At 40.6% G+C, this 27,127-nt stretch overlaps 1 protein-coding gene across 2 annotated transcripts in view; it reads right to left on the minus strand.

Moving 5' to 3' along the window:
* Positions 1-27,127, minus strand: part of ARHGAP15 (Rho GTPase activating protein 15) — a 461,972-nt gene that overhangs the window by 355,807 nt on the left and 79,038 nt on the right. For both annotated transcript variants that reach the window (XM_054044309.1, XM_054044310.1), the window contains exons 4-6: positions 25,401-25,462; positions 18,965-19,052; positions 9,348-9,437 (exon numbers count right to left, since the gene is read on the minus strand). In XM_054044309.1, coding sequence (XP_053900284.1) covers positions 9,348-9,437; positions 18,965-19,052; positions 25,401-25,462 — 240 coding nt within the window. The remainder of the gene's footprint in view (positions 1-9,347; positions 9,438-18,964; positions 19,053-25,400; positions 25,463-27,127) is intronic.

The raw sequence follows: 27,127 nt of genomic DNA on the forward strand, positions 1-27,127 counted from the left end.
TAAAAATCTACTGCATTTGCACTGGAAACGTTGGGTATATTTTAGAGTGGCCACTTAGAGTGGTTTTGTTCAACATCTTCATTAAGGATCTGGATGATGGGATGGATTGCACACTCAGCAAGTTCGTGGATGACACTAAGCTGGGGGGAGAGGTAGATACACTGGAGGGTAGGATAGAGTCCAGAGTGACCTAAAAAAATTGGAGGATTGGGCCAAAAGAAATCTGATGAGATTCAACAAGGACAGAAAAATCCCATGAACCGATACAGGCTGGGGACCGACTTGCTAAGCAGCAGTTCTGCAGAAAAGGACCTGGGGATTACAGTGGACGAGAAGCTGGATATGACTTAACTGTGTGCCCTTGTTGCCAAGAAGGTCAATGGCATATTGGGCTGCATTAGTAGGAGCATTGCCAGCAGATCAAGGGAAGTAATTATTCGCCTCTATTTGGCACTGGTGAGGTCACAACTGGAGTATTACATCCAGTTTCCCCCCCCCCCACCCACCCAGAAAGGATGGGGACAAATTGGAGAGAGTCCAGCGGAGGGCAACAAAAATGATTGGGGGCTGGGGCACATGATTTATGAGGAGAGGGTGAGGGAACTGGGCTTATTTATTCTGCAGAAGAGAAGAGTGAGGGGTGATTTGATAGCAGCCTTCAACTACCTGAAGGGGAGTTCCAAAGAAGATAGAGCTCGGCTGTTCTCAGTGGTCGCAGATGACAGAACAAGGAGCAATGATCTCAAGTTGCAGTATGGGAGGTCTAGGTTGGATATTAGGAAAAACTATTTCACTAGGAGGGTGGTGAAGCACTGGAATGCTTAGGGTTACCTAAGGAAGTGGTGGAATCTCCATCCTTAGAGGTTTTTAAGGCCCAGCTTGACAAAGCCCTGATTTAGTTGGGATTGGTCCTGCTTTGAGCAGGGGTTGCACTAGATGACCTCCTGAGGTCTCTTCCAACCCTAATCTTCTATGATTCTATAATTCCAGGAGATTGCCTACTGGAGGTGGCTGTTAGAGTAGGTTTCACACTATCAATAACTTGGGGGGTTAGATTTTTTTAGCGAAAAGAAAAGCAAGTCACTATTGGCAGAGAGTTAAAAACTCTCTACAGTCCCAAATTTGTAGTCATGAAACATGCAAACCTCCCTTGAACCCAATGAGAGTTCTTTATATATGTGGCATGGCTACAGAATCAGGCTCCAAGTAGATGCTCGGACACTAATTGTAAAAACTTGAATAGATGAATAAGGGGAAGAAATTCTGCCTAAACTTTTGTAGCAACTGTTTCATCATCTGCTTACATTGCCAGCTCATGAACAAGTAGATGCTCCTTCAACCTTCTCTTTTAGAAAGGATGAAGAAAAGTTGAAAGAAAAGTTCTACAATTCTATGACTTTGTTTCCCAAACTCTTTATATATATAAAATCCTCAAGTCTCGGCCTCAATCCAGCTTTTCTCTACCAGATCTTCTCTGTTTTTCCATATACTGTTTGAAATAACATGATGAATACTGTACACAGTACAGGGGCTCTCTCTCAGTCTCTATAAAGTACCTGTATAATTTCAACTTCTCTTTATTGCTCTTATGTATGCAATTCAAGGCCTTGTTTTCTTTTTCCTGCCATTAAGCAGAGAGAAAAAGATTTGAGAGTTTTATCCACCACTACCCACATATTCTGATCACTGATTTGTATCACAGAACCACTGAGCGTATATTCCCTTTCCTTTTTTTTCTTGCCCCAGTCTCATTACCTTGCATCTCTCAAAATTGAATTTCATCAACCATTTATCAGCCTGTGAGCCTAGTCTATCAAAAGCAACCTGAGTTTTATTTCATTTTCTTGTAAGTGGTACCCTGATGGGCAAGGTGGACAATATGAAACCATTTGCTGGTCATACAGGTCACAAACTTCTGGCCAAAATTGTCCCTTTCTGGTAAGCACAACAAACATGGGGCTAAACTGGATCCTCAGTAGCCCAGTGAAACTCACTGATTTCCTAAGACTGTCTGATAGTCTGGTAAAATAAGCATTGTTGGGCTGTTTGTAAGTCATGAAATAAAGACAGTCAGTGGCATTTGTGTCACTGTCCTAGGTAGGGGGCAGTAATGAGCTGTGCTACATCGGGAGGAGCCCCAGAGAGCTCTGCCACAATCTGCAGGGGAGGTAATGGATGCAGGGGGGCTGGAACGATTTGTATAGTGGGGGTGCTGAGAGCCATTGAACCATACTGTAAACCCTGTATATGATGGAAACAACTTCAAGCCAAATGGTGCGGCAGCACCCCTAGTTCCAGCACCTATGAATGGATGGAGCAGATTGTGTTGTCCACACTTCATTCACTGGCTGAGGCAAAAAGGCAATGAACCTGCCTTCTCACTGTCCACATCTCTGGTATCCTTTTTCCAGGGGAGAGCGGGCACAACGAATGCCTCACACCCTGCTCCATACGCCACCAGGGCATTATGACGGTTCCTCCACCTTACACCCAAAGGCCCCAGTTCAGGAAGTGCTTCTCTTGTCTCCCAGCATGGCCCTCGCTCAGACAGGCATTAGCCCTTAGAATGGAGTTGACTTTTCAACCTTATAATGTTTGCAGTGTACATTACACACACACACACACAGTTACACATTCTGTACAAATGTGTTCAGTTCGCCTAAAACCAGCTATATAACCACAGTTACTAGCTTTCCTGCTTTTCATTGTTAATCAGGGATAAAATATTCTGCAGCCATGCACACAGTGAAAACACAGCTCTACCTGGCATTACTTGCATATGCTTCCGTCTGGTTTTGTGTGACACAGTGTTCTACTGTAGCAGTAATTTCTAAAGCAAAAGTTGAGATCTAAAATTTCTAAAGCAAAAGTTGAGATCTAATGTGTGTCTGAATTTTCTGCCTTTGATGCTTATGGTCACTGCAGGTATCAAAAGAGTGAGGCAGAAAACTGGTAAAAGCATGGGCTTATTTTTAATGCTACTTTAAGTAAAAAGATAATAACATAATTAAGAAATGATTAATAAATAATTCTCAATTCAGGGTAAATCAAGAGTAACTCCAGTGATGTCAGTGGAATGGCACCAGTGTAAAAGCGGTAAGAGAGGAGAATCAGCTCCATTAATTCTGATATCAGAATTTGTACTGATAAAGCACCAAAGTTCTTACTATATTTTACATCTACATCTCTGTAAGATACAGTATTACACTAATTTTAGAAATGGAAAAGTAAACCGCACAGAGATTAAGTCCCCCACAATAGAGTGTGTGCACTTCTGCCTTGCACCCAAATTGCACAAGCAAAGTGCCTGATGTGTTCATGAAGCAGGAATTTGCACAGGCACATAATTTCCCAGGTGCCCACCCCAGCTTTCCCATATCCTGTAGATGTTCTGTGTACACTTTTGCATGTACATCTTTAAAAATCCAAGTCTATGTAACTCACCCAATAGTGTTAGATAGCAAATCCCAGGGGGAGGAATAGCTCAGTGGTTTGAGCATTGGCCTGCTAAACCCAGGGTTATAAATTCAATCCTTGAGAGGGCCACTTAGGGATCTGGGGCAAAATCAGTACTTGGTCCTGCTAGTGAAGGCAGGGGGCTGGACTCAATGACCTTTCAGGGTCCCTTCCAGTTCTAGGAGATAGGATATCTCCATATATTAATATTTGGGACAACTGGAAATACAATCCAGCAACCCTCTTCTCCCACTGCAACATACAAGTAACTCTCACTGACTTCAATGGGAGTTATTTATATCATTCCTGGGTAGGAGGGGAAAAAAACACCTCAGGAATCCTCTCTACTAGCCCCTGTTCAAGCCTTTTTCTTTTGATCCAATTTCCTATTACTTTCTAGATAATAATCGCAGGTTATTAAACTACTGACACTGTCATAACATTATATATGTAGCCAATTATTTAAAGATATGAAATTAGATTAGGATAAATTCAGATCTCTGGGATATCAGTTAAACCCACAAAAAATAAATGTAACTTCCACACGTGGATAAATTAACATAAAGGTATCTAAAACAGGGCCAGGGCCATCCACTATTTATAAAACATAATGCCAGCAAAAGTTAGTACACTGACCATATGTGTTACAGACAAAAGCTTTCTGTGGATCTAAAGTTAATGCAGAAGACCGAGCTTTCTTTTGGGCCCACATCAGAGACTGTGGAACAAACTCTGAAAGGAAATAAGGATCATCACAAACATCACCATCTACATTTCCAAGTGCAATTTTGACCTGCCTTCTCTAAAACAAACACACAGCAGTGCATACATTTAAAACAAACAAAACCAAACTCCCAAACTCTACCAAAAGAAAACATTATACCATGCACACAATTCTCACCCTGGAGAGAGTATGAGGGAGAGAAAATAAACCACATGTGACAGATGTCAGTTATGTCACTTAATGCATTACTGGAAGACGCTCAGGTATTATGGTGATGAGGGCTATTTAAGAACCTGTATTGTACAGAAGAGAACAGAAAATGTATGGGTCAGATTCTGATCTTGGTGTAAATCTGGAATAACTCCACTGAAGATAATGAAGTTGCTCTGGATTTACACCAGTATAACTGAGATCAGAATCAGGCATGTTATATGCTTACTAGCTGTAGGACAATCTCTTTTACATTGGGTCTAGGTGCAATTATATTTTCAACCAAAATACAGAACTTTCTAGTATTTTTCACTACATTTCTTGCCTTGTTCTTCTAGGCTTTTACATGTTAGAATTTCATGAATATGAGTAAACTGACAGAGCTGCAGCCTTTTGAAATTAAAGTCAATATCACATTAAGGCTGTGGCAAAAGCCTGTGTATCAGTCTCTGTAATTTATGTAACAAAACCTTTATAAACAAATGAACTTGGAAAATGAACAGAAACACCAATGAAATAAAATAATGACTCTGTTTGTTAAATGAATGAAGTTATTAGGGGAATGAAGCTGCTTACTAATTCATGCATAAGCTGAATAGCGACTTTTTAACACTTTTTTTTTAATCAACCAAAAAGAAACCTCCCTACAAGTCATTCCATTGCTGCAGGATTTCGTATTAATGAAACCTTAGCATTGTGGAGCCACAGGTATATTAAGGTCAAATGAACACCGCAACTTCCTCCCAAGAGTCTTGTCATAATTTTAAACTCACAAAAAGGGTGGTTTGGCTTACACGTGAGGAGGAAGAGCATGAGCGAAGCAGGAGACGTGGATAAACCCTCTTCTGAAAAGTTCTCCACAAGCACACAACATTGAGCATCGAGAACATTTTTCAACTAATCTAGTTACTAATGCCTCAGTTACCATATTAGTGCTGGCTGCAAAGCATTCCATCATGTTGTTATTTTCTTCAGCTATAGCTCACATCAAGATGTACCTATCTGATGCAAAATTGAACCAAGTAAAAGAGAGAAAAGAGAAAGACGGGATGACAGAGGCACTCTTTCTGTTCCAGTTGCTGATTGACAATACCGCCATCCCTTAACATGGTTTTATTTAGTTATTACAACCATCTCTCTGTAAATGACACTTAGGATTATTTAAGATTATGTTGTAATCCTTTTAATCCTCAATGCTTTAAATTTCAGGCTAAATACCAAAGAGCAAACTAGCACTTAGCAGAAATGTTTAAAGCATGTGATTTGAACATAAATCTTCTTTTATTCACCACGTCTCTGATGAAGACCTAGTGCATCACATCAGTTAGCCATAGAGAACACTACAGTATCTCACTGCAAATTGCTCTGTTTGCTCAGATTTTGTTGAAACTGCTTCAAAGTAGTTCAGTTTACTGGCGCTATATCATCAACAGAATAAACAAAGGTAAGTCATGCTGCAGGACACTGCTATGCATTATTTGATTAAACTGGAGTGTTTTAAATGCACAGAAATAGATAATGTGCGCACATTTTAAATTAATTAGAACTTGTTCTGATCAGACCTACCTTAGTTTAGAAAAGGAATAACTCCATTAAAAACAGTGAAGTTAAACATGTGCAAGATCAAAATCCAACCCCAAACCTTCCTGCCTGAATTTCATTTGCTGTAGGTTTATATATTTTTCCACCCAAATAATATATTCCATATTAATTAATTATGTATAGTCCATCTCTTTGTTGGTATGCATTTACTAAGCCATGTACCTGTCTTAGTTAGAACTCAAATTCCACATTTACTGCAACTTTGGCTGTTCGATTTTGTTTAACACAAAATCTCAATAGTCATTTTCTATTTGTAAACTATAATTCTTGGTCTCAGACTGAGTATCCAGGGTAACTCAAACTCAGAATTCTGTAGCCAGTTCTGATACAACGCATGAACAGAAACCAACATTGCTCTGTTTTAGTCAAGAATGAATGCTTTATTATTTAGTTTGTAATGAAACAAAAACCCACCGATCATGCTTTGTTGCCGTGCTTTGAACGTGTAATCATATTTATTCTGATAATTTCAGAGTTAGGCCAGCTAATGTAGCTAATCAGATAGCAGTGCAAGTCATCTAGATTTAAATTTCCAGCAAAGCCTTTCGGATTCTTTCCATTCCAACAGAACTATGAATAGGTAGATAGTCAAAGGATGGCCAAATAAATAAATAAATAAATAAAACATCAAGAGTGTTTCCAGCACATTCAGAATCCAAGTATAAGCCACCTTCCTTGGTTTTAAAACTCTGCCTGGACTCTCGCTTTACTCCCCTTCCTATTGTTTCCATTCATCTAGCATCAATCCTTCCTTTCAGTCCTTTCCCAAAATGCCACCACTGTTGGTACCACAACTCTTGCCATCTGGCACAGACTTCTAATATATCTCCATGATCCATCTAAACACTGCTCCACCCTTTTAGGTTTATATCTCTGATTTCTCTCCCACTCAGTTATTGGTCTTATGAACAAATGATTTAATGGTTTCAGAAGAGAACTGAGCCTAATTCTTCTCTATACTCATACTCAAATAGTTCAGTGATCTCCATTAGCTCTTCTAATGTGTAAGGGTTTGCAGAATTTAGCTAAAGTTATATTTTATGACTTTTAGGGAGACAAAACTGAAGAATGAGAGCAAAATTGAGTAGTTCACCATACCAATATGCTCTATGGATTACCTAAGAATTGTCAAACCTCATATTTTATAAATCACTGTCAGATTTTAAGAGGATAATTGCAAAAGCACCTAAGGGAGTTAGGTGCACAGGTCCTATTGATTTTCAATGGTCTTAAATCCTTTAGGTGCTTTAAAAAACATTCCCCTTATATTTTTAGATAGAATGGGTCCAAATTTTCTATTGCACCAACAGTTGGCAGGTAAGGGATGAGCCCTTTCAGGAAGACAGTTACAGTCCCTGATTCTTTGTCTCACCCCAGTCACCGCTGCATGTAAAAGCCACCTGGTGACTACTCTAACACTTTCAACCTGGCAACAGTCCCTAAGGAAATTTGAACCAGCTGAAGATACCCAGAGCTCAGCACATGCCAGCCATGTCCCAGCCCCACTCGATATTCTGTCACACTAGTAGCTGTAGGATAGGTGGCATGGAGCCTACTACACCAGTTCTAAAAAAGGGCCTCGCCTACAGAGCAGGGCTAGAAGCAGAATGGCCCATTTCTTGAGATGATTCTAATCCAGTAGAGGTCACTGAGGCTCACCTATGGAAGCATCACTGCTTTGGAGTAGACCTGTGGAGGCATCACTGCTTCACTGTTGTAAAGATCTAAATTCCAATATAGTCCAGTCTTCAAAGGTCTTGGCATCAACATATTAAGCAGTGTTTACTCTTACTTCTCCCCAGCATGTAATCCATACCAGCTCCTGCCTTGGAAGCAATTCAATAACTGCTAGTGATGCCACGTGCAACCTGGTTAATTGACATGCCCATTTTTTACTCTATCTGGCAGGAGTTATATGTCCTGAAAATACACCCTCCCCTCCTCTTCTGTCCTAGATGTTGTAGGGCACAAGTCCAGCACATACAGCTCTGCATGGATGACATGAGGAACAGGACAGAGATCCAGGGGAGATAACTGAAGGGATAATGAACCTCTAAGTAAGAGAACAAGGAAGGGTGAATAAGTTTGATGACAATAAGACCTAAGTCCTTACCCAAAAGTTCAGACCTTATTTTGAGATTTGAAATAATTTTGTTACATTTCTCTTCTTCTACTACTCTTTTCTCACCTCTCTGCTTGTTCTTCCCCCACGCCAGAAGCATAAATGGAAAAACATTGCAAAAAAGTCATGAGTGCCTTTTGTGTGTAGACAAGATCTAAGTTTCAGGTTCAGATAGTGATCAATTTGGTGAAATAAAATACTATTAAGCACAATTTTATACTCTCTTACCAGCTAAACATACAGTCATCTCTTTTGTAAGGCTAATGTTAACTGACTCCCGTATTTACCAAACTCACACTGTATAAACTTTACCTTACTGTAAAACCAGGGTATGAACTAGAGGTACACTAGTCGCCTTACTAAAATAAATCAATGTAATATATAAATAACAGTTGAAGAAAGGAAAGTTCTCATTGTTAGATCTTCCCTACTGAAGCCCTATATAAAATTCCAAATCCTCGAATAGAAAACATCGTATGATAGCGCTTGATTCAACTCCCATGACATCAACAAAAGCCTTTCCATTGATTTCAATGGGTGTTGGACTGGGCCCCTATAGTGGAAGTGTTGTAACAACCTTTTTTTAGCATCCAGATCCTGGAATTTCAACCCTAGAATAATGCCTTTCTCATCCTTGAAAGGCATTTATCTTGCCATTCAATTAAATGGCATGTGGATGAAAAGAAATTAAGTGACATTGTTTTCCATCAAATAAAATGATCAGCACATGAAAAATATATAAACTTCTGAATTGGCTCTGATGGCTGCCAGGTTCTTTTCCTTCCAGCCCTCTCCACTCAGGAATGAACCTGGGTCATCACAGCCGTGAGCAGCAATAAAAATAAACAGAGTAACCACACTCAGTTGGATCAGAGCTTAAGTAAGCAATTTGAGAAAGTTCTGTTTATGGAAGTTCTTTAGGTCAAGGATTCCAGGCTTAAACCCAAAGCAATTACCTGCTAAGTTTTAAAAACAAATTGAATGTTGGAACATTAATCAATAAATCAACAGGTTCTCAAGTGTTTTTAGTAGATTCAATCATCAGGACTCTTTAGCCTAGAAAAAAATAGTAAACTGAGGCTGGATAAAATGTTATGCTTTTAAATTTGTTTAAGAAACAAGTGCTGTATTAGATCAATCTGTAGTTACTAAAATATCTAAATATGGAACTAAAACCTAGATCTTAACCTTAAAGGCTTAAAGGGAGAATGGAATGAACAAATTGTGTCTTACCTGAAAGACATTCTTTCTACTAGATTTCTCTGTAGTCCATTCAATGTTAGCTCCACACAAATCCACCCATTCTGGTTTATAGCCTGCTTTCTACAAATAAAAATTAAAAAGGAAGTATAAATTGAACGTACAGAAATGGGGACAGTTGCCAGATAAAAAGAGAGTGGATCAAGTTCAACTGGCAGATTATTCTAGCATTGTTGCTAGCACCACTCTGAAGGGCCTATTAATCCTCCCTTTAATACAATATATATCCCTTTTTTCAGGGAACTCAGTGGGAATTACGTGTGTGTGTGCGTGTGCGTGTTATTTTAAAAATTCATTAGGCTATTTCTTAATTAAAGCAAAAGAAAAAAAATGACTAAATATTTCCTTTTTTTTTTATGCTTACTTTGCACCACTGAACCTGAAAAATGCTTGTGCGGAATAGATTAGTTCTGACTGATACAGCTGGAGAGAACGGAGACTGTAGAAGAAGATGTACCTCAGCTCTACAGTAGGTCATCTTTTATCTGACCAAGTTACCAGGGTCTCAATCCCATGAAATGCCCACATCTGTAAGTTCCACCAAAGTCAACAGGTTTGGGATGCACTAAGTATCTCTCAGGAGCTACTCAATGCCTTACAGGCCACTACACATCCCAGACAATAATACTTAAAACAAATTAGTTCCATAAAGTTCCTTCTGCGTTTGATCGGGGCAATAGCTGAGTGATGTTAATATCACCTTGACTCATCTTTTTTGTCCCGCATTTTTACTACTACTACTACAACTACTTATATAATTTTTGTCATCAGGTGATCGCAAAGCACTTCACAAATGAGGACAGTATAATTTTGCCCTTTCAGATGGGAAAACTGAGGCATGGAGCATGGAAGAGACATAAATGGGAATACAACTCGGGTCCCCTGAGTCCTCTATCCACTAGGCCATACAGCTACTTTAAACCATTCTAACTTTAAGGGTGACATTGGTTGTAAAGAAAACCAAATGGCAGCAGACACCATGGCGATTCCAGCACAATCATATTTTTCGGCATTCCTAAAAATGCTCACTAAATTTCTCTGATGTTATTAATGGCTAAAAACCATGTATTTACAGAGTTGCTTTGAAATGAGTAAAAAAAAAAAAAAGGATCAATTTGTATTGAGAGAACCACAGTAAAAAATCCTAATCAAAAGCTTTGCAGTCATGGAACCTAGCATTTTTCAGGACTGGAGTTATAACTATACTCCTAATTTGCCAAACCACAATACCTCCGGGTCTCAGGACCCTTGGCAGTAACAGGCTCTATAATAGGTCTTTGTTCCTTGTTTCAAAAAGGGAAATAAAAGATATGTTATTCAAAAGAGAAGGATGTTCTTGCAACTAAAGCACTAGGCTGGAAGAAACAGGTGCATTCTGTGGGGTCTGAGGATTGTCACTTTAAGAGTGTGGAAGGGAGGGTTCCTGGTTCTGCTTGCAGGCTCAGGGGCTCTGCAGGAATTTGTGCAGTGCAGTCAGAGTCACTCTGCAAAAGCCAGCATAAAAGCAATGTGGGTTGAGTTGTGCCTGTCTGCCATAAGGAGTAGCCTGTTTTCTCTTTCTCTGTTTTTGGGTTCTTGTTTGTTAAAATTCTGGATTCTAAAAATAAAGCAGTGTTACGTTGCAACTTTCCACTATGAGTATTTATGTGTTTATCTAATTTCTCAGTGTGTATGCTATGAAATTAACAGGTTCCATATCTAACTCTGCCACAGACTTCCTGTTTAGCTTTTGACAAGCAGCTTAACCACCCTAAACCTCAATTTCTCCATCTGCAAAATGGTAATATTGATACTTAATTTCACAAATGAAAATACAACATGGCCTTGTGTTGTCCTACGTGCTGTATGATCCACAATCTGCTTCATAAGCATGTAGACATAACTAACACATTAATTGATGAGTTAAGGATACCATGAGAGACCTAATACTTAATGTCCTTGCTTTTTGCTTTTCAGTCAGACCACTTATGTTATATCAGTGTTGTTGGTGGGGGTTATACTGTAAAATGATATAAGTGTCTGTTACAATGAAATCTTCCTCTGCATGAATATGGATTTAGGAGGCATTTACAAGGCAGTTTGAATATGTTAAATATCCTCTGTTCAATAAACTCTCCAGAAAAAAATGCACTCATTCTTCTCTTGGTCAAAATTACAAATCTTTGAAAACAGAATTTTACGTAGGGAATTCTTCACAGCCTGATACAAGCAGAAGCTAGGAATGGAACTATGATCCTTTTTGATCATGTTATCAATTTAAAATACAAAAAAAATAGGAGTTCAACAGGTTTTGTGACTTCTATAAAGTGGTATGAAATACAGATTTTTGACTAGGAATGATCAAACCAGGAGCAAAAAATACAAATTCATCAAACCATTACATTTCCTTTGTAAGTTTATTAATATTTTAACAGTTTTTTAAGCAAACATCTCTCAAGCTCTCCTTCTATGCTTTACAGTAACATTTTTTCTAATTAATACTAATGATGAGGCCACATGGCAGTGCTAAGCTGAAAAGAATTATGGGCCCGATCCTTCTCTCATTGAAGTCAACAACAATTTTATTACTAGCTTATCTGGGATCAGGTCCTATATTACAATAGGGATACAAAAGCAAGGAATAACACAGTAAACTGTGTGACTATAGGTATAATCAATTCTGTGTATTACAATATTATTAAAAACTATGGTAAATATATATTTAAATCGCCAATAAACATTACTTCTTCAGCAATAAGAGAGGGATTATGTGTATGTGATTTCATTTCCGCCCTCATGTTGCCTGAGTGACTTTACAGTGAAGTATTGTTCTTTTTATAATGATTCATCGTTATTTTAAATTTTCAGTTTATATACAGTACTTAAGAATTAATGAATTAATAACCTTATAATCCAAAGCAGTATTTATCTTTTTGTTAAATCACATCATTTTCCTGTTATAAATAAAATTGCTGTTATTAAATTCATACTACAATGAATGAACATTGACTTTATTGCATTATTTAATTAATGGTTGAGTTCCCCCTTTGCCGAAATAAACAATATTTGAAAAAAAAATCAGTAAACAAATGATTCTTAATGAAGTTTATTATATTATTCCTTTTCAGCTATCAAAATTATAGCAGGCTGAATGGGTTTAAAAAAACAAACAAACATTGCATTAGATGCATCAGATAGAATCAACTTGCCTGGATTTAGCTAGTTTGACCAGGAACTTCTCTGATGCATTAGGTTTGGGTTTGACATGTTGGATTATGACATAATTAGCAGTGATAGTCATCTACAGTTTCTTCAAGTTTTATGTAAAATATTTGACAATATAGCAAAAAGAAAAAAAAAAAGTTCAAACCTGCAGTCCCAATTTTTGATTTATTTCTGAACTTTCAGACTAATAGCCCAAAAGCCAAAGTCAGGCTCATTTTTGTTTTGTCCCCAAAATACACAAGCATACAGCAACATTAATTCATGCCTGTAATTTTGTTTCAGTAGATACTGCTGCCATAGCCCCACCACCTAAAAGACCATTTCTGGGAGAGGAAGGCTAATCTGAGTGAGGGGAGGTGTATGGGGCTATGGTCAGATCAGAGGAAATAAATGCTGAAATGTGCAGTCTATGTGTCATGACATGAGATGTGACAAAATGACGAAGGCCAGCAAAGAGAATGGGCCAGGACCTCGAAAGTTACTGCAAATGGTTTCTCAGTTTAGTCATGTGCACATAATGGTTGTTCTGCTAAATTTGACCTTTTATTAACAAAAAAGTAAGATAAAGATACAAGGATGTGAATATTATTTCACTGACCCTGAGCACTGCTGAAGAAGTGCATTTTCAGGGCAGGATGTTGGCTTGCAATGAAGTGCTGTTTCATAACATGTACTTACTTATTTCACATTTAAACAGAGTTAGATTTAGATTTGGACCATATCCTTATTTTCTGGTAAGGCCCATTTGCACCACTCATTAAACCAGTCCTAAAGGGGCTGACGAAAATTCTTCCAGTGTGGGGGAATCTTCGACTGACATAAACCAGACTATGTTGCTTTTACTCAAGCCTCTAAGTCTCCTGTCATACCAGGAGGCAAGAAACCTGCAGAGGGCCTGGAGGAGATGTGACAGGGATTGGAGAAAGTGGGGCTGGGTTTGGAGTATATATATCACACTTTAACGAACCTCAGCTGGATGGAATGGTCCTCACTCCTAGTGCAAGTTAGAGTAGCCCTGGGGGGGCTCTAGATTTTGCTAGGGCTGGCTTAGCACCCTGGCTGGCCTCACATCCTGGAAGATAAAAAGGCAGCATACAGCCACCTTTCCTTCCCCTGCCTAAGCTGTGCCATGTGTGAGTTCAGTGCAGCTCATGACCTTCATGGAATCCACAACTAACAGGTGAACTTTTCTGGTCTAGTTTTACATGCCTGGCAAACCCAAAGATGAATTTTCCCCTTTGGGATTTCAGGCCTGACCCTGTACCAAATTAATTCAATGAAATTTTAACTAGAGTGAGTGCAAGATTAAGTATTTGGAACCTGACTACGAGGTGTGGAGTCCTTCCTGCAAGCAGCTGAGCATCCTCAATACCCTTGTAGGGTAAGTCCTTATCCATGTGGGGGAGGGAGCTGTGTCAACTGATAGAGTAGGATTCAGCCAGAGATCCACTTATAGATCCTCTGAGAGGCTATAGCTTGACTTCAGAGTTGTTCTGCTACGGCAATAAACAGTCTAGTTGACTTTCTGATCAGTTTTATTCTCTGCAGGTAAAATGCCAATGCTCATCTTACATCAAGGGAATGGAGTCTTCTCTCTTCACCAGAACATGGGCTTTGGGGGAAAAAAAAAGGTAAGTGAATTGACTAGTTTATGTGATATTTTAAAACTATCGTACGAGTGAATTTCGGGTGTAGTCATAGAGACTTTGTCCTTATGGAATATTGTATATGGCAGATCAGTCATTAGTGCCCTGAGTTCACCTACCCTTCTGGGTGAGGTGTTGGCAATGAGGAAGGTAGCCTTTATTGATGGCTGAGACGTGGAACATGTAGTTAACGGTTTAACGGGTGACTGAGTGAGTGCCGAAAGTACTAAGTTAAGGTTCCAGGGAGGAGTAGGTTTCTTTACTGGTGGAAATTTTCTGATCAGACCTTTCAAGAATTTTCAAGAATCTGGTGGTTACTGGGTGAATAAAGATCGAGTAACTGTCCAATGGTGGCTTACATGCACTGATTGCCACCAGGTGAATCTGTAGCGAGTTAAGGGAAACATCTGCTGCCTCTGGAGATATATGGTTTTTCTGCACCCAGATAGAGAAATGTTTCAACTTCTCTAGGTAACAATTTCTGGTGGAATCCTTTCTGCTATTATTAAGAATTGTTTGCAGAGCTTTAGATCAAGAACATTCTAGGCTTGATGCCCATCCAAATACCAAGCCACAAGACCAAGTGTTTCATGGCTGGGGTTCTTGACTCTACCATACTGCTGAATCAAGAGATTGAGAAAGGACAAGATGCTAATTGGCGGATGGGATGCCATTCATTGGAGGTTTGGAGGTGGAGTCTGATGAATGGAATGAGGTAAGTACCTGATGCGATGTGCTCCAAGAGGCAAGGCAAGACTGGAAAGATGTTTGAGGGTTGTACATAACTTGGTCTATCAAGTTGCTCATGGTGTGAAATCTCTCCATGAGGAGATAAGCCCTCAACCTGACTGAGTCTAAGGTCCCTCCTATGAATTCTGTAGTTTGCATCTTTTCCAAATTCACACAGACTCCTAGGGATGAAAGAAGCTGAAGTAGTGATTAAGCTGATGCAAGGGCTTCTAGATGTGTCCTGATAATGAGAAGTCAGTTGTCTAAGTATGGAAAGCCACTTCATCTGAACTGTGCTGCTACTACTAGAAACACTTTGGTGAAGATTGTGGGTACAGTTGCTAGACCAAATGGAAGCACCTGTATTGATAGTGGTCAGGACCCACCATAATACTAAGGGAATTTTCTGTGGACAAAGTGATTTTTATTGTGCCCCAAGGAGAGGCCACTGATCTTAGTTTTCAGAGATGTGACAGTTACATTGCACAAGCAATAGTGGCATGTATCCCTTCAGTGCTAGTTAGTGTGGAGTCTGTGTGGCAGTTCTTGAAATTGTGGCCATTGTAGTGGACCCTCGCTCTCCCACTCGACGGGAGACCACTTGTTCAGGTTGCCTTCAGGCTTGTCTGGCCAAGGCATGAAGCTGCAGAACAGTCTAGGGCCCTTGTCTCCCCCCGAGGTGAAGCAAGGCCCCCCCAGGTCCTCTAGTTCCCAGCCCCACAATAGGATTAGGCATCAGACAGTCATGGCCAGGCTTTAGCTTAGGGTTGGGGAGGCTCAAGCTGCCAGCAATTAAATACCGGCTACAGGGGGCTGGCTTCAGCTGGGGCGGGGCTCTGGCTGCCAGCAAGACAATCAGAGTCCATGGAGCTGGTGCAGGCCTCTGCTTGAAGAGGTTCAGGCTGCCAGCAAACAAACAGCCTCAAGGGTGACTTTAGCTGGGGCAGGGCTCAGGAAGCCAGCAAAGCAACAGTCTATAAGGGAGCTGGTATGGGAGGGTCCTTCTTCAGGGTGGGAGCTTCCCTGCACAGTGTAGGGAGCTGGCCACCCAGGGCTAAGGGAGCAGGGGGACGTGGGCTCACCCTACTCCACCGCATCCCCAGCCCAGGGCCCTGGCAGAGACAGGATTGGCTGCCCCTGCGTTGGCGGGGATCCAGCCGCAACATACCAACTGAGCCACACCTGGCTCCTCCGTGGCTGCTCTTGGGCCACTTCCTGCTTCCCTGAGGTTTGGTACCTCTCACGTTCAGGGCTCCTCAGGCTCCTCAGGGTACACCACGGCTGGTAGTCCAGGCCACTCCTCGTCGGGATCTCCCACTTCTGTGGCTATTGGACAGCCAGGGGTAGGTTCCCCTCCTGGGCACAGCAGTACAGCAGGAGCGTCTTCTCCTCCGGGGATTCCACCCCAACCAGGCTGCAGGGCCTTCCTCTTATACTTCCGGCCCTGCCCTGGCACTTCTGGCGAGGGGGATAAGGCAGACTAGGCTCTGCCCACCAAGGGGAGTGTAGTGGCCCCTCGCTCTCCCGCTCAGAGGGAGGCCACTCAGCCTCACTACAGTCATCCATAGGGGACGGCACAGCTGGAGTGACTGCTTCATTCAGAGATGAGGAAGATAGTGTTGCTGGTGCCGGTGGAACCGCCAGATCCAGTTCATAGTTTTCCTACTCTGTAGGGTCAGGAGGAAGCTCTGGTTGCTGTCTTAGAGGGGAGGGTGGAATGACTCCATGTTAGATAGCACTGACCCTGGGAATCATATGTATGGGTCCCATGGGCCTCAGTAGGGCCAGTAGGAGTGTTTGAAGTTGGGTTGGGGAGGTCCTCAAGGCATGGGTATAGTCAGTCCCAAGGGGACATTCTGGGTGCAGGTTGGTTTCAGGAGGTTCTCAATGTCCTGTCTGGATGGATCTCTCTTGGAGGAGGTAATGACAATTCCTCCAGTAGCTCTGAGTCTCCTGATGACAAAAAAGACCATATCCAGTTCAATCGGTGGTGCCAATAGCTCTGTGGGAAAAAAGTTGCAGCTAGTAGACAGGATGGAAGAGACTTATCCTGTAGCCTTTTGACCTCACCAGGGGATACATCACCCTGGTAAGGGATGGTCCTGTCAACAGAGGAGAATACAGATCTGGGGGAACAAAAGATGTTCTCTGGTGGAACAAAGATGTATCTCTTTATTCTCCCTGGAGTGCTCAGGGTTCTGTCTGCTCATACCGACAGAGCCAATATAAGGAGGCTCTGGGTTAGCAGGTCCATATAAAGTTGTGGTGGAACCATCAGAAGCTGAGGTTCCCAATGGGTCTTTTCACGAGAACTGGTGGCTTTTGATCTTTAAACCTGGATTTGCCTTAGGTTCTCTATTATTTATTTTATATTAAGTTATTTTAGGAGAATGTATTGCTTGTGAAAGGTATCAAACTGACAGCCACTACCTGGTCCAGTACAGGGAATCGTAAGTGTGACATGGAGGGATGATCTGCAGGTGTGAGACAGCTGCTCATTTAGTTTTTGATCACTCTGTTGAGATTCCTATGAAGGGTATCAGTTGGTGCTAGTTGTGGGATTGATGTGGACAGTTATCCAACAGGTGCAGGTCTGAGATACCAGCCCAAAAGCACATGCTAACAGAATACATCTTTAATTAAGCCAATATAATTTTCTAGCCTATAACTCAACATGATTCTATACACAGAATTCCAAATCAATTTTAATTTATACATAATGTTTGTCTGCATAGCTTCTGAAACATGACATCATCCAGCCATTTCAGTATAAAAAGATATTGAAATGATCAAAAATAGCCTTTTTTACTCTTTTTTTTAACAAACAACCCTTTGCACATGGGGGCAAGGAGGGCCAGGGAAGGGTACCCATTTAGAGAAGAGGTTATGGCAAACAATATTGGTGGTTTAAGAGCATAGAACTAAAAAACTTTTCATCACCTGCCACATATAAATTAGTTTATTGTTTGTGACTCCTGCCAAAAAATGCACCTTCTTGGCCACCCATCACTTCAATAAGGTATGGCAGGTTTGATGAAGCCTTGGGAACCTTTCACAATAGGGCTCTGTCAAACCATTCCTGTTCTGTCCACAGTGTCATACACTTACTGACTTCTCTTTCTGGAGCCCATATGAAGGTTTGTAGGCTCAGACTCCACACTAACTAGCACTGAAGGGATACATGCCACTATTGCTTGTGCAATGTAACTGTCACATCTCTGAAAACTAAGATCAGTGGCCTCTCCTTGGGGCACAATAAAAAGGTACCGCAAATTTCACTTTGTAGTAACTACAGCTTCAGAAATTGCATTAACTGTATTAGAAGGAGTCATAAGAAATGCTCTGGAAGGTTAGCTGGATATGGTAGGTGTCACATCTATACTAAGATGAAAAATCACTTTGCTAACTTACAGTGTTTTTCCCTTTGGTAACACCCTTTATTAAGGTGCCATTTATAAATAGTTAATTATTATTTATTAATGCATAAGCCACTTTATAGCATGCTGGATAACAACTAAAATTCATGTATTAAAGATGCACACACTTGGTTTAATACAATTTACGTCTTATAATATCCTTTGCAACAGATTCTCATCGCATCATCTGTTAAGCATTTATTACTAATGCATTTTATAACACGCTTTATAATACATTATTTGAGGAAGTAGCTGCATTTAGTGATCATTTCATAAATAAGAATAAAGCATTTGTAACTGGCACCTTCATTTAAAGTGTTACCTTCACATTACCGGGTAGTCGTTCACCATCCATCTCACTTTGCAATTATTCTCAAAATGCACCTCTTAATAAAAGACATGTTAAGTTGTATTCCTTCCCCCAGCCTCCACCTGATTAAAAGTTTGAATCATTTTCTTACAGCTGTTCTCAGATGTGTTACGATTGCGTACTTAGTTTGATTGTATTTATTTATTTATTTTGATGATGCCAAACTTTCTATTTAGTAACATTCTTTCTGAAAAGATGAGCACAATAAGATAGATAACTGCCTACCAGATTGGCCAATGCTGGCTGTTTGGATTCTTTGTAGAATTCTATTTTCCCACCAGCAAGAACGATCCAAGAAGTAGACCAGTTTTTCCTTAAAAAAATAAAATAAAATAAAATTAATGGATCAAGTAAGCATGAGCTGTCTTGGTTGAGGAAGATAATACCATGGATTAAGCCAATAACACTTCATATTTGAAGACCTGGGTTCCAATCCTTTTTCAGAAATGAAAATGGTCCAAATTCACACTCTGTGTCAACAAGTGCACTTTTGTTGATGTTAACGGAGTTGCACCTGTTCACATCATGTCTGAATTTTGCTCCATGGGTTTGATGGGCCAATTCCCTGAATTCACATTTAAAGCCCAGCATTGTTCTTATCCATCAAAGCACAACTTTAACCAAATGAAGAGTCCAATTGAAATCAATGGCACTATTCCCATCCTTGAAGTTCACATGTGATTAAATATTTTACTGCATCAGGGTCTGTATGATTGGGCACCATTTGGAGATCGATATTTAAGATAGGCCCGGGACAGGAATAGCAAAGATGTCATAATATCAGTGTGAGGTACACTGAGCTGTGCATAGAACCTATATTTAAAGATCAATACATTTTCTCCCTGTCCATAATAAAAAAAACAGAATCAAACAAGAGAGGTTTCCAGCAGATCAAGATACACAGTTACAAGAAAGTGTAACGACATATAGAAGTTCTTAATTTGTCAAACACAAACAGCAACAATTTCTGTGGAGAGGTATAGAAGAGACAAAAACATGCTTTCAAGGTTGCTAGCAGCACACTGGAGAGAACCACAAAAAAAAGGTAATTACAAACCACACAGTAGATTATAATATTCATCACTCTAATGGACACTTGTTCAAAAGCATGGCACTATCATTATCTAATTAACAGAAAAAAATATATTTGCAAATAAAAATTTTAAGTTTCATTCTCTGTGATTTATGGGGTCATATTGTCATCCCCAAGAATTTAGACACACCACAGACAAAAATACTGCAAATCCTAAAAGTGTTGTAAATTTTAGCAGAAACCGTTATTCATTCCAAAACATGCACCAGAAGTGATAATTAATCACAATTCACTATTGATTACTCTCCTATTTAATATATTTCAGTCATTCTATCAAGGAGCAGAAATACCACCTTGGGTGAAATCCTGGCCCCATTGAAATCAAAGACAAAACTCTCACTGACATTAACGCGGCCAGGATTTGACCTCAGGCATATTAGTGACCACCCAGCCTATATAAATAATGAGCAGCAAAACCAAATATCTGAAGGCAACAATCCATGAACAACCCAGAAGCTGAAAATTATTCACCCAGTTTATTTGGTGAATATTTACCAAAAGCAAACACATTTGAAGAAAATGTGGATCCATTTGTGAAGACTTGCTAACCAAAAAAGAAGGCTAAGGGTGGGATTTTCCAAAGTACCCAAGTAACACAGGTTCCACTGAAAGTCAATAGAACTTTGATTTAGGAAACTCCCTCTCAAATTCACAGTGAATAACTGGGCCAGATCCTCAGCTGATATGAACTATGCTGATTCACAATAGCTGAAGATATGGACCATTATTTGCAATAAACTGCTAACTAATCCTCACAATATCCTTATGAGGTAATATTATAACTATCTGTTATTATCTGGGTTTCAAAAACGGCTACCAGTAAAAACCAAGGGGAAGGGTTCTCCAGCCAAACCTTATCTGCAGTTCCTTTTTTTACTGAAGGCTCTTCAGTGAGAGTGTCCTTTCTACCGCCCCCGCTACCAGACCAGTGTGCAATGATCAATGATTTTGGTTGACGTCCCTAATATTTTACATTCCCAGCGAGGACATCTGAGGCAATACCGGGCGGGTTATTTGACCTATCCTGTGTCAATCCAGTATGTGTTTCATAATTAATCCACACATAAATTAGCAGTAGACCTCAAGTTGAAAGCACTTGCCAGCCCTAGTCTACTCAGGCAAAGCTAGTGGAGAACTAAGATAGGGGCCAGTATGCAAGAGATTTGCATACATGTGTACCAGAGCCCCCCCTCTAGTAGACATATAATCAGACTTGCTCAAGAGTACATAAGTTGGCTTTATTTGATTCATCAACATAAAACTTGTGTTGTGAGTACTGGGAGTCACAAGAAAAGCCATACTCAAACGATACTCAAAACCTACTGAATTTCAAGTCTCCTTACAAACTCAGAACTCAGATCAGATTCATCAGAAGGTTCCCTAAGGTGTGCAACCTTTCCTGTTAACTTGGGCCCAGCTTCAAGAGAACCTGGAGCTATTTACAATTTTGCACTGAAGATGTGAAATTTGCTTTTGCACAAAGCCACGTAAGACCGTTGTTTTGACTGAGCGTATGTCTACTCTGCAATCACAGAGTGGGGTTGCAGCTTGTGTAGTCCTACTGGAGCTAGCTTTAATCAGGTGCTATATCAGCAAAGCCAAGGCAGCACGGGCTTCAGGGTGGGCTGAACCCTGAAGACTGTGGGTAATTACTGGCAGGGCTAGTCCACACCGAAGTCTGTGCTGCTGCAGAGTCACTGCTCTGTTACCCAAGCTAGCTAGATTAAAGCTAGCTCAGGTATGTCTACATGAGCAACTCTCTGACTCTGTGATTGAAGTCCAGACGCACCCTGAGTTTCACTTTGAGTTTTAGGGTTCATCTCATCCTGAAATCCAGGGTGAAGCTAAAGGGTGTGTGTAGCGGGATGGTCACCCCACTCATGCCCTGAAGGGCTTAAAACAGCCCTGGGAGAGGGGAAAAGCAGCCACAGGTGGGGCCATGCCCCAATCAGGCCACGGCTGGCCCTATAAGAGGGCTGAGGGCCAGAGACTGGAAAAAATTCTCTCTCTAGCTTTTTGAGAGACAAGGACCTGGCTGCCTGGGAGCGGAGAAGGGTACTTAGGGTGGAGCAGTGCTGGGGAAGGGCAGAGGGAGCTGGGGAGCTCCAGCCTAGCGAAACCCTAGGCTGCAGGCCTTGTTAGGGTAAACAGTGCTGGACAAGAGCAGAGGAAGCTGAGGAGTTCCTGCCTAGCAAAATCCCAGGCTGCAGGTCTTGGTAAAGGACCTACAAAAGGGACTGCAGGGAGTCAGCCCAGAGATAAGCAAAGGCAGCAGGTCCTAACCTCCTTGCCGATGATGAGTGGTTTACCGACTGCAGTCCGTCCCAGGGAGTGGGGGCTAGATGATGACTGGCAGTAGTCACTGAGGCAAGGTGGGGATAGAGGGTTGGGGGCTCCCCTGGGAGGGGAGACCCAGAGACAGTGGGTTGCTGCTGGGGGCAGAATCCTGAAATAGAGGGGCACCGGGGCCCAGAAGGGACATAGGGGGCCAGCGGTGGGTGAGACACCGGCCTGTAGAGGGCACTCTGGGCTGGAAAGATCTAATTCCCAAGATGGCCAGCAGGAGGTGCCACGCCAGTGAGTCGTCACCCTGCCACAGTGTGAAGAAAAATAGAGGAAAACTGAAAAATAATTTTGAAGGATCCCTTGAGAAGTGAAAGAACTAAGCTTCACAAGAACTGTAATTGGAGGTATGTTCCTGATGATGCATGTATGCGGTTAGCTAACAACCACTGCATCTATATATTGCATGTAAGCATGGATTGTTAGTGTTATGGAATACTGAGGTGAGACCATGTCTCAGATACGGTAATTTCAAAGCATTCTGCATCAAGACTTTAGTGCCATGTGGCAACAAGCAGTGTTAGTGAACTTTGAATTCTCTTTTTTAGGGGAAACGGTTGGTTCAATCCCTTATGACATATGAAGATTCAGAGTGTTCTTGCAGGATAGTGTGTAGCAGAATCAGAATCTGACAAGACAATGACTATATCATATTTGAGTATGGCTTCAGGACAAGATGGGTTTTTTCCCTACCATTCCCCTTAAATTAAAAATTATCTTTAAATCAAAACTTCATGGTTTCTACTTATTTACCTTTAATTTTTAGTTCACAAAAGCAGTCTTTGTTTATGAAGTGCTTAGACAGACCTTAATAAGGTCAAATATAGTTTTGGGGGGCAACTGGTTTTTCTACAGATGGACATTCATATATAGAATTTCACTGGACATGTAAAAGTGTGGGCAAGGTTTTCAAGCCCTTTGGGAAAGTCAATTCAGCAGTGACTGTAGGCTTTTCCAGATGCATATTCCATAGCTTTGAAAAATTCACTCCCAGTGAATGAGCAATAAGGGATAAATAAAGAGAGGGAGAAGATGGATAAAGTATACGTAGACCAAAAAAAAAGAAGTTATCTTTGTCTGTTTTTCATCTACAAAGAGAGACAGATAGCCCTCAATATCAGTATGCAGAAAGATCCAAAATTAAAACCAAAAAGTATATTGCATAAAATCATCTTTTTGAATCAATAGAATTGTTTTATATAAAGTTTAAAAAATGGTGGCAGAGTCACCAAAGTGTGAAATCTGACATTTTCATATTGTAAAATGAAGCAATACACTTAATACATCAGCCTTGCAGCAGCAGCAGTATTTGCATTCTATCAAATGGACACCTGATGGCAGCACATTATAACACCAACACTGTTCACAATTGCTCCGTCTCTTAATACAGTAGTGCTTTTAAAATCTGAATGGACAATGCCATGTTTATAAATGCAATAATAATATTCTGAATGTTCCATGTGTAACCATATGAGTTGGAAACAAACATATTCTGCATGCTTTTCTGTTCTGAATACTACATGGCATTAACACATGCAAAGCCCCACTTCTTACTCATACATACCCTTTGTTTAAGTAATGTTAAATGTCTGATAGAAAATCCCCAAAAAGCAAATTAATTCAAAGTTTCAACTGATACTCCTTTGAACTTAGGTCATCAACACAGAATGAGACCTTGAGGCTGATTCAACTCATCACTAATAATGCATAAAAGTTGCAAGAAATGAATGCATTCTTCCAGTCCAAGATTGTCAGGAAACTATGCTGCTGCTTCTCAAACTAGGATCTGGCCATGTGTTTGTCACCTCCAGATTGGACTATTGTAACACCATATCTGGTGTTGAAGGAAGAAAAGATACAACAAGTCCAGTTATTAAAATATCAGCGTCATCCTGAGCAATATCTGCACTTTCCAGGGCTCCCAGTTTGCTTTTGGTGTCAATTCAAGGCTGTGATTTTCATCCCTTAGGCCCTCTATGGGTTGGGTACTAGCTACATCACACCCCACTCTTCATTCTCAACCTAACAAGACAGCCCACAGAACAATGTCTCTGACAAGCTTATAGAAGGGAGGTAAGGCATGCTCTATTGAGGAACCCCCCTTGTGAAACAGCCACTGGAGAAGATAAAACTTAGCCCAAGTTAGGCCCTTTCTAGAGCTCTTTACTGAGACTCTACATTTTGCAAAAGTCTTCAGTCAAAAACCAAAACCAAGGAATGACAACAGAGAATGACAAAGACAGACACTTCAGTGGTCTTACTCCATCTTTAAAAACCTTTAAGGGAAAGCTCAATCAAACCTTTGGTTTACTTGTGAATGTCTCTGTTTTGGTCAGTTCTGATCATTTCTGTATAGCAATTTGTTTTTTGGTTAAATTTACTTTGTATATAGGATTTTGCTACCAGAAAAAATATAATGCCTCAGAGATGATGTGGGGTTAAACAACATGATCTTGGCAATATATAAGGGCAAAAGAGTATTTGCTTTCAAACACCCTGGGTCACTGACCCAAAAGACCCACGTGGTTTATTGCTATGTAGACAGTTAGGAACTTTAAAATGTAGATCTTTCTTCAGATAGAATTTTATAATATATCATATCAATTAGTCAGTAATTCTTAAGGTAGAATGAATTGTGTCAGTTCTGCTGCCATTCAGGTACCTATAGAGAGAGGATTTTCCTCGGCTCTCAGTATTTACCTAACTCTGAACCCACTGAAATCAATAGTGAAACTCCCTTTGACTTCAACAGCAGCAGAGATAGGTCAGCTCTGACAGCTTTTAAAAGTCTTACCCTAGGTGCCTATATGGAAGCAGCAATTATACGGGTATCCAGATCACACCCCTGAAGTCCACACCAGCTGTGCCCAAACGTTGTCCAGCTGAAAGCTGCATTATCTATTTGCCTGGAGCCCAAAGGCTGCACCTAATGTGCATAAAATGGAACAGAATTGCAGCTGTCCCCATTTTTAATATGGAAGCAGGGCTCATGGTCATATCATATGATATAGCCTGGCAGCTCATATTAACTATATTTTGAGAGCTGTAGCCTCAGCAAGCTACAACAACATATTAAACATGAGAGCACCCATGTGCAGAATAGTAAAACTGTGGATTGCATTTGGTTCATACGCCAGGCATTGGCCATTTCTGATATTCATGATACGGCCCATATGACTTCTGATTAAATTTTATATCATTGACACAACATAAAATGCACAATACCTTAACTTCTTGCCTCCATCTGCAATTTTAGCTTTTAGAAGATATCCTTCTTTTTCCACTACCTGCAAGAAAGAATATTTATATCATAACCCTATCTTTTATTAATATGAACCAATTTATTTAGTACACGCTACAAGACTCTGTATATAGGAATGTCTAGTGTCGTAGCACTTTATTACTTATTCTTATTTTAGTTATCTATGGTCAGTTCCTTTCAAGTGCTGGCAAATTATCTTTAATGTCAATCAAATATATAGTAATAAAATGGAAAAGAAACTCTGAACATTACATCTGAAAAAACCTGTTTAAGTGCAAGTAAAGTTTCTGGTTATGAGTGAAACATTGGCTAAAATGTATCATATTGGTTCACTAATACATCTTCAGTTATATGAAATGTCTATAGGAGTTTTATGTTTGCTTATAAGCTATGTAGAACATATATTATCCTAGAGTCATAGCAGCCTCTGCTGTGAAATTTTTAGCTCTTATAAGCTACCTACCGTCAGGTATATAAATGACAGACCTCCAAAGATTATCTAGTGTAGGTGCACATCTATAGGTGGCACTTTTCCCTTTGAGTCAGTACTAAATCAAGACCGTTGTAAGGTGCAAAAAGGCATTATGCTTTTAGTGGTACTGTCTTTCCAATGAGATGTAATACAAAGGCCCTCACCTCTTGCAGCCATTAAAAGGTCACACTCAAATGGGAATTGTTTATGTTCATGTGAGGGCAGCATTTGTCCTTAAATTTACAATTGCACCAAAATGTTCTAGTGATATAACCTAGGGAAAGCACACTGTGAGTAGCTCATCACTGCCACCACAATCTTGAGTTGGAATTACAAATGAAAACACCACAACTTGTGTGTATCTAACAAACCTGGGCCAGAACATCTGGTGAGGCCAAACTGGCCAGAGCACAAATATGTGTGTGTGTGTGTGTGTAGATGTGATTTAAACCTCACCTTTGTAGTTCCCCAATCCTAGTGCTGCTTTGTGAAAGCCAGTTCTCCCTGTGCAGTGTTAAAGCAGTCTAAGGATTGCTCTAAATTATAGTAGGCTGCAGCACTCAAAGGGGGCCAAAATTGCAGTTGAGGATTGGCAGAGCACAGGGACATCCTGGCTCACTCCTTTCCTTGAACCCCACCCCCAGCCCCACCCCCACCCCCACACCACACACACTCTTTTATTTGTTAAACCAGCAGCAAGGAAATTCAGTAGCGTAAGAATTCCTATGTCAGATCAATGGCACTAGATGATCGTCCTTATACTCGGGAAATTGAGGGGTTGGTTTCACCAACTTTATGGCCAGATTATGATGGCAGTACAACAAAAAGTAACCACCCCTTACTGAAGGAGTTGGGCATTGTTTTAGTGTATGTTGAAGAAACTTTTATTTTGGCCTTCAGCTAAATCACCATGACCTGTGAACCCATCAGATTGCATTAGCTAAACAGGATCAAATCAGGTTAGTAGACCTCTACCCCAATATAACGCGACCTGATATAACACAAATTCGGATATAACGCGGTAAAGCAGTGCTCCGGGGGGGGCGGGACTGCGCACTCCGGTGGATCAAAGCAAGTTCAATATAACACGGTTTCACCTATAACGCGGTAAGATTTTTTGGCTCCCGAGGACAGCGTTATATCGGGGTAGAGGTGTACTTGGAAAAGAGCATTAAAGGAACACCTAAATGGTGCAGGAAGAGAGACTGGTGATTTAGA

This window comes from Malaclemys terrapin, chromosome 11, assembly GCF_027887155.1.
Source record: "Malaclemys terrapin pileata isolate rMalTer1 chromosome 11, rMalTer1.hap1, whole genome shotgun sequence".
Lineage (NCBI taxonomy): Eukaryota > Metazoa > Chordata > Testudines > Emydidae > Malaclemys > Malaclemys terrapin.